This window comes from Maniola hyperantus, chromosome 27 (genome assembly GCF_902806685.2).
Source record: "Maniola hyperantus chromosome 27, iAphHyp1.2, whole genome shotgun sequence".
Classification (NCBI taxonomy): Eukaryota; Metazoa; Arthropoda; class Insecta; order Lepidoptera; family Nymphalidae; genus Maniola; species Maniola hyperantus.
Window position 1 is genome coordinate 1,622,790 of NC_048562.1, and position 12,790 is coordinate 1,635,579.

At 39.0% G+C, this 12,790-nt stretch overlaps 4 protein-coding genes and 1 long non-coding RNA gene across 5 annotated transcripts in view; 3 read left to right on the forward strand and 2 right to left on the reverse strand.

The window, feature by feature from the left end:
* LOC117994789 (uncharacterized) overlaps positions 1 to 4,894 on the forward strand; it is a 140,481-nt gene extending 135,587 nt beyond the window's left edge. Inside the window, exon 13 of the mRNA XM_034982747.2 lies at positions 4,195 to 4,894. The gene's annotated coding sequence lies outside the window, so the exon portion shown is untranslated. The remainder of the gene's footprint in view (positions 1 to 4,194) is intronic.
* Positions 2,344 to 3,916, forward strand: LOC117994562 (chorion class CA protein ERA.1-like). The gene is made up of 2 exons (XM_069508014.1): positions 2,344 to 2,481; positions 3,304 to 3,916. The coding sequence occupies exons 1-2, from the start codon at positions 2,431 to 2,433 to the stop codon at positions 3,730 to 3,732; spliced, it is 480 nt and encodes a 159-aa protein (XP_069364115.1). The 5' UTR covers positions 2,344 to 2,430; the 3' UTR covers positions 3,733 to 3,916.
* Positions 4,895 to 5,336: 442 nt separating the features above from the next.
* On the reverse strand, positions 5,337 to 6,820 carry LOC117994819 (chorion class CA protein ERA.1-like). Its single transcript, XM_034982790.2, has 2 exons — positions 6,677 to 6,820; positions 5,337 to 5,758 (listed from the first exon to the last, which is right to left on the reverse strand). The coding sequence occupies exons 1-2, from the start codon at positions 6,725 to 6,727 to the stop codon at positions 5,408 to 5,410; spliced, it is 402 nt and encodes a 133-aa protein (XP_034838681.1). The 5' UTR covers positions 6,728 to 6,820; the 3' UTR covers positions 5,337 to 5,407.
* A 329-nt stretch (positions 6,821 to 7,149) lies between these two features.
* LOC138404315 (uncharacterized) lies at positions 7,150 to 8,810 on the forward strand. Its single transcript, XR_011238316.1, has 2 exons — positions 7,150 to 7,223; positions 7,339 to 8,810. It is a non-coding gene; the product is annotated as an uncharacterized lncRNA (long non-coding RNA).
* LOC138404301 (chorion class CA protein ERA.1-like) lies at positions 7,741 to 12,479 on the reverse strand. Its single transcript, XM_069508013.1, has 2 exons — positions 12,356 to 12,479; positions 7,741 to 8,838 (listed from the first exon to the last, which is right to left on the reverse strand). Exons 1-2 carry the CDS (start codon positions 12,404 to 12,406, stop codon positions 8,410 to 8,412), a joined length of 480 nt encoding a protein of 159 aa, XP_069364114.1. The 5' UTR covers positions 12,407 to 12,479; the 3' UTR covers positions 7,741 to 8,409.
* Between the last annotated feature and the right edge of the window lie 311 nt (positions 12,480 to 12,790).

Here is a 12,790-nt window from a genome sequence, read left to right on the forward strand (position 1 = left end):
ATTCCACCGCTATTTCAGGTTTATTTGTTAGAGGGTAAGTATTTCACATAAAATATGTATTTCAAATCTAATATTACACTCAGGGGACGCCCACATATTATTTTTTGTTTAGTCTAATAGTTTTAAAAAAAATCTAATATATATATATATATATATATATATATAATAATATATATATAATATATATAATATATAATAATATATAATATATATATATATATAATATATAATATATATATTATATATATATATATATATATATATATATATATAAGGAAGAGGTGACTGACTGACTGACTGACTGACTGACTGATCTATCAACGCACAGCTCAAACTACTGGACGGATCGGGCTGGGTACAGATATAGCTTGCATCCTGGGGAAGGACATAGGTTACCTTTTAGTCGGGCGAGCTTCACGCTTTGATTTCTAGTTGCTTTTATTATGCTCGCCCGACTTCATACATATTATATACCCGTGTAGAAACAGAAGTTATTTTTTACTTTGTAGTGGTTTTGGAAGTCGGTTTTTTAATTTTTTAATTTTATTTTATGATTTTTAGTGTAAGTATAGTCATTGCTTTGTACCTAAAATATCAACTCACCAGCTAAACTTTCCAAATCCACACGGCTTACGAGTTCAGTACCTTGCAGCATCAGGATTGAAGAGTTGGGACTTGAAAAATAACAAAATATGTCTATGCTTTTCTTTTTAAATATGACAATAAAACTTAAAGCTAGCCTTAGTAATTATACTATATAAATCATGACCGCGTGGAATGGTGCCAAGAATACTGGCTGCATTTCCGCGCTGGACAGCCAGGCTGATCCGTTGCGCAAAAAATGAGCCTGCCCTTCTGTCACCAGATGAGGCTATTAATCGCGGTGAAATGTCTCGTAAAATTTTTTAGCACTAAGACTCCATGGCCCCAGGGTCTCCACGGCAAACGGCACAAAATGACGTAACTCTCTATAAGAGAGGCATACTTGCGCCGCTTGCCGTTTTCAGCTGTTTCTGCTGCGGCTCCCGGTCTTGATGCTGTCTTCCTGATATGACACGGGGCCACTGTGTCAACGCAAGTCTATGCTTGGCATTTACAATATTATTTCACTAGGAACAGTTCCTGAATCTCTACGGTTTATTTTTATTTTATTTTATTGTTTTTTGCAATCAACAGCGATATATACAATATAATTTTACATAATAACAGACTGAAAATAAGGCCAAATAGGATTAAATTTTTTTACAGATTACTTAAATAGATATGAAATATAAATTATTTATAACAGTACGTTTGATAATTTAAACAAGCTTTACAATAATATAATAATATGAAAATATAAAAGTCAATTAACTAGTAAAAATACCTAGTAGGTGATTCACAACAAAGTTAGTTAAGTTAAGTTAGTTTAAGAGTGCTGTACCAAGCATTATTATCAGGTTTAAGGAGTTCGGACCTATCGTAATCATGAAGCCGTTGCTCGATACCTAAACTACCAATTCACCATCACAAATTCCTGAATTCCCATGACTTAGGAGTTCAGTACCTTTCAGCATCAGGATTGAGGAGTTGGGATCCGAAGTTCAATGATGTAGTGTGCTTGGTACCTAAAATAATATTGCACCATCCGCAGTTTCTGAACCATTTTTATGAGTACTGTACCCTGCATCATCAGGGTTGAAATTTAAGCACGAAGTCGTTGCTTAGTACCTACATTATTAATTCACAATGAACATTTCCTTAATCTTGATAACTTAGGTAAGTAGTAAGTAGTAACCCTGCAGCATCAGGATTGAGGAGTCGGATTCAGAAATTTTTATGAGAGCACCACGGAAATTTCTGCTGTTGATTGAAAAAAATTGCAAATCGGTCCAGAAACCTTGAAATAATCACACACAAAAAACGGGCTGAGTTGAGAACCACCTCCTTTTTGGAAGTCGGTTAAAAACAACATGGTATAGTACGCGACAGGTCGAGATGGCAATCGGGGTGTGAGGCGAACGACGCTACGCACACCCGAGCTAACTCGGTGCGGGATAGCGCAGGTGACGTGCGGGTTTCGACTTGTCGCTTACTATACTTTTTTTTTTTTTTTTTTTTAATAATTTTAGTGAGCAAGCGAGCAGGCGGGTCACCTGATGTTAAGTGATTACCGCCGCCCATGAACATTTGCAGCACCAGAGGAGCCGCCGATGCGTTGCCGGCCTTTAAAATACCTACCTAAGTAGCCTTTACATTTGTATGAATTTTAACAAAAGGTGCGATATGCCTTTAAGAAAACAGTTCGATAAGCACGTAGTAGGTTTAAATTTCGAAACTAGTAGCATTATAACTCTATTTATAGTGATAGTAGCTATTGGTATAAAAGCGTGCATCTTCTTAGGTCAATCATTGTGTTCTCGAGTTCGACAATTACATCAACACCTCAAGATGTCCTCCTTCGCTCTCTTGGTCCTTTGCTTGCAAGCTTGCTTGCTCCAGGTAAGACAGTTTTCTGTTTTGTTCTGATATGTAAAGCTTACAACAACAAGGTTGGCTTGGAACAAGGTTTTTAGGGTTCCGTAGCCAAATGGCGAAAAGCGGAACCCTTATAGATTCGTCATGTCTGTCTGTCTGTCCGTCCGTATGTCACACATTTTTCCGAAACTATAAGAGCTATACTGTTGAAACTTGGTAAGTAGATGTATTCTGTGAAGCGCATTAAGATTTTCACACAAAAATAGCAAGGTTTAGTTATCTATTTTTATTTTATTTGTCAAAGAAAAAAAGCCTAGAAGAGTTATCTTCTTCTTCTAATAAAATTATTATAAAATTCAAAGTCCTGACTGATACCGTATCATATGCAAGGGCTTTACTTGTACATTCTATTTGTAGATTTTTACTTATTTTTATGCATAATTTTTCATTTATCAAAAAATATTACGGAACCTTCGGTGCGTGAGTCTGACTCGCCCTTGGCCGGTTTTTAGAATGATCGGTTCGATGGATACCAGACCATAGTCCTGACCGTTACACCACTACAACATTCAACATTTTTAAGGCATAGAATTGAATCCAATCATTGCTTAATTCTTTGTTTTTTTTTAAGAATAATAGCCAAGTTAATTGCTGACTAATATTCCCCTTTCCCCTCCAATTAAGCGTAAAGCTTGTGCTAGGAGTAGGTACGACCATAGTGCAACGGATGGGATTTGAATCGGCGGCCTTTCGGTTTTCAGTCCGCTCCTTTAACGGCTCTTTTGTTTTAGATTTGCTAGGTACTTATATCTTGATTTTACTTTACATTTTGCTCTATTGTTTCAGAGTGTATACAGCCGGTGCCTCGGTGGTGATCTAATTGGTCCAGCTTATGGCGGTTATCTAGGCGGTTGTAACGGTTACCTCGATGGTTACCCCGGTGATTATTATGGTGGATATCTTGGCGGTTGTGGTGGCTACCTCGACGGTTACCCCGGTGGTTATTTCGGCCGTTATGGCGGCGCTTGCGGTCTGGACGGTGCCTACGGCTTAGGCTTCGCCGGTCCACTCGCTTACGGTTACGATGCCTACGGCGGCGAAGGTATCGGTGATGTAGCAGTCATTGGGGACATGCCAGTCGCTGGCACCACCCTGGTCGAAGGTCAGGTGCCTATCTTGGGTGCTGTGGAATTCGGAGGCATTGTGCCAGCCGCTGGCACCGTTACCATATCCGGCAGCTGCGGTTGCGGCTGCAGAGGTGGTTACCGTTACTGATAAATAAATGTACCTAGCCTCTTCGATCCGACCCTACCCAACTTAACCGGCATGCATTGAAATTAAAATTTTGTATCTTTTAAAAATCATATTTTAAAATCTGTTATTTTATGTATGTAATTTTTTTTGTATAGACGTGGATATTATGTATTTATTAATGTGTTAAAGGAATGCCATATTATAACTCTATGTATTTTTCCCCAATTCAGTGTGAATTGTGATATAAGTTCTCCCACTTTGGGTCTGTAACTTTTCGAATGTTTCACTCTTTGATCGCTAACAATATCTACAAACCTTACTTGTTAAATTATTGTATTGTCCGTAAAAATGACTCCTCAAGCGCCATTTTAACTCTATAGGTCAACTGTCATGTCAAAAGTACGGTTCACCTTTAAAATAAGGACCAAAATCGTACTCTTCACATGACAATTGACACATAAAGTTAAAAAAGCGCGTGAGGAGTCATTTTTTACGCATTATATTTAAAGTGGATATGTAGGTATCAAATTAAAGGAATGCTATATTATTATTGTAACTGATATTTTTTTTTCATTTGGTGTGAATTGGGTATTTGACTCTTTTTCTTTTTCTTGAATTTTTTTATTACTTTATTATAAACTAGAATAAAAATAACGACGTAAACTGAAAAAAAACGAATTAAATCGACCAAATAACAAAAAAGTTATAAGCATTTAAATATTTCTGATTAGACAGAGATAGCGATACAGCAGTTTGACGTCACACCTACAATGCCATAGTAGCTTCGTGCGGTTTCATACAAATTTTCGTTTTGCGAGAAAGGGATAGAAAACCCTCCCAGTCCAAAATTAAAATGCCTGTAACTTTGTAAATCTTTGTTGGATTTTAATATATTTTTCAGTGTACGTCATTATTTTTATCCTAGTTTATAATAAAGTTAATAACATTTATCAAATTCAAAAGTAGGAAAATACCCAATTGTGATACAACCGGTTCTTCTCTGCGTCTGTAACTTTTTCAATGTTTCACTCATAGATCGCTTAAAACAATACAAACTTTGGTTGCTAACATTAATGTAAAGTGCAAACCGTACGTCTAGTTGTGAAAAAAGTTTCAAACAAACAAACGTACATTGCACTGAATACATACACGGATAAAGATGAAATAAAATTATTTTATAGAATTTTGTGTTTTCTATATAGTTACAGTTCTTACAATTCACGAAGGCGAGTGGCTCATGCTTGTGTTTAAGTCGTATCGGTATATGTAAGGTACTCTGAATGTGTGCGCTTGCTCGCGACTGATTGGTCCGACATGCACGCACACTTACGCAATGCCCGTGTATACGACGTGACCACAATTAAAGTCCACTCGCCTTCGTGAATTGCAAGAACTGTACCTAATTTATAAAATTATCCCATATTCGGCTTCTATCGCAGACTGTCTCGTCACTTAGCACCAGCGTAAGATTGCAGTCAAATGTTATTTTATTTTTGGACCAAAACCATTGATTCTTATGAGAATTATTTTCATTGTTTTACTAAGTAGTTTAATTTCTGTTGTTATAAAGCTAGTCAAAAGAGCTTTTAACATTAAATTGAAGTTTATTTCAAAGAGGTGCTTGGCAAAATTGAGAAAGAAAATTTAATTTGCGTTCAAAATTTTATTTTAATGCAAGATTTATGCAAAATATTTCTCAGTAGAGGTAGGGTCCCCTGCAGCCGCAGCCGCAGCTGCCGGCAATGGACACTCCGCCAGCGGCTGGCACGATGCCTCCGAAATCCACGGCGCCCAAGATGGGCACCTGTCCGGCGACCAGGGTGGTACCAGCGACCGGCAGTTGGTCGGTGACCACTACAACTCCGATGCCTTCGCCGCCGTAAGCGGTGCTGCAGCCGCCGTAAGCGAGCGGAGCGCCGAGACCGAGCCCGTAAACGCCATCAGCGAGGCCGTAAGGGCCAATACGGGGTCCGTAAGCACCGAGTCCATAAGCGCCGCCGCAACCAGAAGCTATCAGCTCAGCACCGCAGTACCTGCCCCAAACATTCTGAAATAACGAAGGACTAAATTTATAACTAAGTATACTAAATTGACTACCTAATTCGCAAGTCCATGGTGCTTCGCATCCAGTAATCGTTAAGAGCTCTGCACTCGAAATTCTAGACAAATAATCGGTAAATGACACAATTTTTTAAATAAAAATAGCGAGCCAACGAGTAGGCGCCCGGTCTTTCAGGAATTTGTTGAATAACCCCATGTATAATCTAATAAGAACCAGAACCAGTGGTAGATGCATCCGACTATTCGTAAGCACTTGTAAAAGTTTATTTGAATAAAAAAGATTTTTATTTTATTTTATTTTATCTTTCACCGCTTATTTTGATTAGATACGGAAGTATAAAAAGATGGCCGCCCAATGGACATTTAAGACAAAATTTATGATACGGAGGGTGAAGTACGAATAAAAAATATTTTCATTTCATTTCATTTCATTTCATAAGAACACCGCCAAAGGGAGTTGGTTTCACAGTTTGCATGTGCGTGGAAAAAAGAATCTGGCACAACGGGTGCTCGAAGTGCACCAGGCACCCACTGGCGAGGGTGCGGTTGTAGTAAAAGGAGGGTAAAATCTGTTTAAGGAGGGTCAAACAGCTCCCATTATAAAGGCGATAAAACACACAAAGAGAGCTTCGACAATCCAGCTATGTATGTCCAATTTCAATAAAGAGGTTAACCACTGAATTTTCAGTAAGCTTTAAGATGTTTTCTCATCCAAAATTCCTCAAAGCTTGAAAACCATTAATGGGACTAGTGATGATTTGGAAAGTTCAGAGTCACTCAGCGGGTGAGGAAATGTGTGGAAATTCGTTTGTGTGTGTTTACGTCCAGTGCTGGATAATACGTGTCTTGTAAGGACAAGACACGTATTATCCAGCACTGGACGTAAAAAAGTAATTTCCCTTACCTGTACCAAGCAAGCTTGGACACAGAGCAGCAGAACAGCGAAGGTGTTCATGTTGTAGTGTTTGTATTGTGCAGACGCGAGGATACAATTATCGGACTCAACTAGGGAGTGCTTTTATACAAATTGTGTTTCATAACGCACTTGTATGATGTGATTCAGTATTTCAAAATCCTTTAAAGTGTGGTTATCTAAAAATGTTTTAAAGTAAGCAGTATATTTTTATACATGTTTAAAGACGATTGTGTAAATTTACACACATTCTTGGCAGAAATTAACTTTATCACTATAAACTTACTAACACAGAAAAGCAAATCATTCCAAAGTCACGTCTTAATATGCAATATGTAATTATTTTGTTAATTTTTACTAAATACTTAATTGCATTTGTGTATTTATTACTTATAACATTGATAAGTGCTGCAAATATATTTGTATAAAAGGCGATTCTTAAGTTTTCATACCATTCCCTCATTCAGCTTGAAGAATTAACAATTCAAGATTTTACAAAACCATTCTATTCGTTTGTGCTCAAGCACTATTGGCACAGGTTCGAAGATACCGTTTCAATTTGCTACGAAGTATTAAACTTAGATAAATATAAATATAGTAAGTTTGTTTGGTAATTAATCGGTGCTTGACCACAATTTCTTTGTTGTTTGCAGTCCATCTCCGGATAGTGCATCGGCGCCGGCTGGGCCGGGGCTCCGTGGGGCGGTATCGGGGCTCCGTGGGGCGCTTCCTGCGGCGCCGAGTGGGTCGCCACTCCTGCGTTTTCCGGCGGCGGCCTCCCAGTGGCCAGCCACTGGGAGGCCGCCGCCCGCCGGAAAACGCCCGCTTTTTTACTTTACTCCATTATTACTCTAACATTAAGTAAAGTTAGAATTTATTGAGAATCAAAATTATTCTTGGAGGAATTACTTAAATTTCAAAAAGAAAAACATTTTTATTTCTAAAAACAAGATACCTAGTCCATGACTGCGATTTTACCTGGTAGTAATGTGACGAGGCAGTATACCTACGATAGAAGTAGAAAGGATAATTTAAAAAACATAGAAAACACAAAATTCTATCAAATAATTTTTATATTTTCATCTTCATCAGTGTATTCAGTGCAATGTACATATTTTATTTGTCTTTTTACACAAGTAGGCAGCAAGCAAAGTTTGTTTGTGTTGTTATTAGTTATAACTTATTTAAGCAATCTAAGACTAGATCACATAATTAATAATTTATATACATTCATATAAACATTCAAAAGGGCGGATACAGAGTGGAAAAATTGGATGGCACACCCAATAAGAAAAATATATAGTTACAATTCAAATAAACATACAAATAAACTATTTCATTTCATTTCAAATATAATAAATAATTTTATATCTAGATACCTATACAAGTACCTATATAAAAGAAAAAGCTGATTGACTGACTGACTGATCTATCAACGCACAGCTCCAACTACTGGACGGATCGATCTGAGATTTGGCATGCAGATAGCTATTATGACGTAAACATCCGCTAAGAAAGAATTTTTGTAAATTCAACCATAAAGGGGTAAAATAGGCGTTTGAAATTTGTGTAGTCCACGCGGACAAAGTCGCGGGAATAAGCTAGTTTTACATACATAAATAACAGATTTCTTCTGAGTTTCAAAAATCCTACAAGATTTTAATTAATGCATGTCAGTGAAGAGGGGTAGGATAGAATGGAAGAGGTAAGATTACATTTACTTCTCAGTAAAGGTAACCACCTCTGCAGCCGCAACCGCAGCTGCCAGTTATGGTAACGCTGCCAGCGGCTGACACAAGGCCTGCGAATTCCACAGCACCCAGGATTGGCACCTGACCTTCGACCAGGGTGGTGCCAGCGACTGGCATTGACCCAATGACTGCTACATCACCGATACCTTCGCCGCCGTAGGCATCGTAACCGTAAGCGAGTGGACCGGCGAAGCCTATACCGTAGGCACTGTCCAGACCGCAAGCGCCGCCATAACGGCCGAAATAACCACCGGGGTAACCGTCGAGGTAGCCACCACAACCGCCAAGATATCCACCATAATAATCACCGGGGTAACCATCGAGGTAACCATTACAACCGCCTAGATAACCGCCATAAGCTGGACCAATTAGATCACCACCGAGGCACCGGCTGTATACACTCTGAAACAATAGAGCAAAATGTAGAGTAAAATCAAGATATAAGTAAATAGCAAATCTGAAACAAAAGAGCCTTAATAGCTCAACGGTTAAAGAAAAAATACGTAGCTATTTCAGGATTTTTGAAAATTCTACCCTCACGCCGATTTTCAAAATTCCACCCGAGTGAAGCCGGGGCGGGCCAGCTAGTAAGTTATAATTGGATCTTTTAGAATTTGTATTCAAGAAGTTCATATTATACATAGGTAGTAAGTTGTGATCTAGAACTGAATCTAGGTACTTAGATGAAAGACATGAAGACATGAGATGATATTTTGTAAGTAAATCAGTACCCTTATTATAAATGCGAAGGTGTGTTTGCTTGTTGGTTTGTCCTTCAATCACGTCGCAACGGTGCAACGGATTGACGTGATTTTTGACGGTGCATGGTTATAAATAAAGATCTAGAGTGTGACTTAGGCCACTTTTTATCCCGGAAAATCAAAGAGTTCCCACGGGATCTTTAAGGTTCGTACGCACCTGAGCGGCGCGGCGCGGCGCTTCAGTGAGCTTCACGTCGCGGCACAGAGCTTCAAAATATCATTTCTATCATTTTGTATGGCGCATATCGCACTAGAGCGGCGCGGCGCGGCGCTTCACCGCGCGTTGCCGCGCGGCACGGCTGGAGAGAATATTTTGAAGCGCACCGAAGCGACGCGCAGTGCAGTGACGCTAGTGCGACATACCCAGCGCCGCGGCGCGGCGCTTCAGTATGCGTACGTCGCTCGAATAAGATACACGCGCATCTTGTTAGGTATTTAAAGTACAGGCAAGAATCGGCAAGATAGACCTCAAAATAAATAACGTAGGTTTAATTTTTGACACATGACGTGTTCCTCATGCTCTTAGAAGTATATCCTCAAAGGTCCCAACCCCTAGGATGTCGGCTTCCCCCCTTCCCAGTGTCTAAATGTATAAATGTCTCTCCGAGCGTTATGAGAAAACATCAATGGTAAAAATAATCCTGATTAAATAACTATAATATATTATGTACATATTATACCTACCTACTTCATCTAGGTAGAATTAATAGTTTCGGAAATATGCCTACCTATTGTTGTACTTGTGTTTATATTATACTAGCTTATGCCCGCGACGTCGTCCGCGTGGACTACACAAATCTCGAACCCCTATTTTACCCCCTTAGGGGTTGAATTTTCATAAATCCCTTTTTAGCGGATGTCTACGTCATATTAGCTAGTTAGCTAGCCAGCATGCCAAATTTCAGCCCGATCCGTCAAGTAGTTTGAGCTGTGCGTTGATAGATCAGTCAGTCAGTCACCTTTTTCTTTTATATAGGTATTTAGATATAATATGTACCTGTGTTTACCTGCCTATTTTATATATTCTATTGCATATAAAACAAAGACATTTTGCGAAAATGCTTTTTCTAATGTAATTTCCACAGAACCTAAGGGACTAGCTGATGCCCGCAACTTCGTTCGCGTAGATGTAGGTTTTTTAAAAATCCCGTGGAAACTTTTTGATTTTCGGGATAAAACTAGCCTATGTGTAGGTACACATAGGCTACTTTTATCCTACAGGGTATAATCTATCTCAGGTATATAGGTACTAGTAGGTAATTCCCGGAAATGTGCTCACCTATAGAAAAATCTAAATCCACGCGGACGAAGTCGCAGGCATCATCTAGTTGCATTTTTTTTTAGATTTTTAATCCCGTGTGAACTCTTTGATTTTCCGGGATAAAAAGTTGCCTACCTCTGTCAATTCCCGGAATGCAAGCTACCTCTGGTCCAAACTTCATATAAATGGGCCTTTAACAATCCTGTGGAAATTCTTTCATTTTCCAGGATAAAAAGTAGCCTGTCCTTCCCCGGGATGTAATTCAACTTTGTACCAAATTTCATCAAATTCGGTTAAGCTGTTGAGCCGTGAAAAGCTAGTAGATAGACAGACAAATACACTTTTGTGTTGATAATAATATAAGTATGGATATGCATAAATATTTTTTTATAATTTCCATAAAAACTATCATCATCATCATCAACCGATAGATATGTCCACTGCTGGACATAGGTTTCTTGTAGGATTATATTACCGACCTGTGTGGTATACCTATTGTTTCTAATGTAATTTCCACAAAAACTATTAGGCAATAGCATAAAGAATTTTGTCTTCGACATTCTGAAGTAAATGTGAAATGGTACAGAGTCATTAAGAAGGCGAGGAAACAAAATGTGATATCCTTCTTGATATCGTGACTTTGGTATGTCAGCAATCCATTTCTTCTTCTTTTTTAGGGTTCCGTACCTCAAAAGGAAAAACGGAACTCTTATAGGATCACTTTGTTGTCTGTCTGTCTGTCTGTCTGTCTGTCTGTCTGTCTGTCTGTCTGTCTGTCTGTCTGTCTGTCTGTCTGTCTGTCTGTCTGTCCGTCTGTCTGTCAAGAAACCTACAGGGTACTTCCCGTTGACCTAGAATCATGAAATTTGGCAGGTAGGTAGATCTTATAGCTGACATTTGGGGAAAAATCTGAAAACCGTGAATTTAGGGTTAGATCACACAAAAAAAATTAAATTGTGGTCATGAACTAATAATTAGTATTTTCAACTTTCGAAGTGAGTGACTATACCAAGTGGGGTATCATATGAAAGGTCTTCACCTGTACATTTTAAAACAGATTTTTATTTATTTTTATGCATCATAGTTTTTGAATTATCGAAATCATACGACTGTAGTACGGAACCCTCATTGCGCGAGCCTGACTCGCACTTGGCCGGTTTTTTCTCTTCGATAATTCGTTCTTCTTCTGCACAACAAAGAAATAATAATCAAATCCTCTTCACTGTCGCTCATCTTGCGACGTTGTTGCTCGTACGCGAACGGGTATAAAAGTGACGCGCAAGTGACGCGAGGTGCCGCGTACTGAAGTTGTAGTGCGATAGGCACCGTCGAGCGGCCTGAGGTGACGCGTTCTGCAGTCGGACTGAAGCGCCGCGCCGCGCCGCTCAGGTGCGTACGAACCTTTAAAAAACCTTGTTACACGCGGACGCAGTCGCGGGTATCAGCTAGTAAGTCAAAACCACGGCGCGTGCGCGAACTGACTCCCTTGAAAAAGGACCCCGGATGGGTTCGTAACTAGTCGGGCTAACGTCGACTAAACACGTGAGTCAGCTAGTAAGTTTTACATATCCGTACCCGTAGTACAAGATTTTACGTCTCACCAAACCAAACCAAATTCGAGAGTTATTATATTAGTAAATACTTCCGCGTTACAGTAAAATGGACCTAAACAGCCTTGAATTGAAGTCAAATATTCAATGCCACTGATTTTAATTTCGCAATGTTTCCGCTTGGAGCGCTGGCTGTAGAAGTGTAGACAAACTTGAGCTTTAAAACAAGGCATTTAAGATCCAGTTTACTGTAACGCGCAAGTATTTCGACTCTCGAATTTGGTTTGGTTTAGTGAGACGTAAAATCTTATACTACGGGTACAGAACAAAACAGAAAACTGTCTTACCTGGAGCAAGCAAGCTTGCAAGCAAAGGACCAAGAGGGCGAAGGAGGACATCTTGAGGTGTTGATGTAATTGTCGAAGTCGAGAACACAATGATTGACCTAAGAAGATGCACGCTTTTATACCAATAGCTACTATCACTATAAGTAGAGCTACAATGCTACGAGTTTCGAAATGTAAACCTACTACGTGCTTATCGAAGAGTTTTCTTAAGGGCATCGTACCTTTTCTTTATGTTTACAAGTGATAACTGGTGTAATATACTGAGACTAGCATAACTAGTTTTTTTTGCGTTCCGTACCTCAAGGAAAGGCATTCCGAACCAGTGGAAGATGCATCCGACTATTCGTAAGCACTTGTAAAAGTTTATACGAATAAAAAAAAAAGATTTTCATTTTCATTTTCATTTTTCAAAAGGAATTAAACGGAACCCTTATT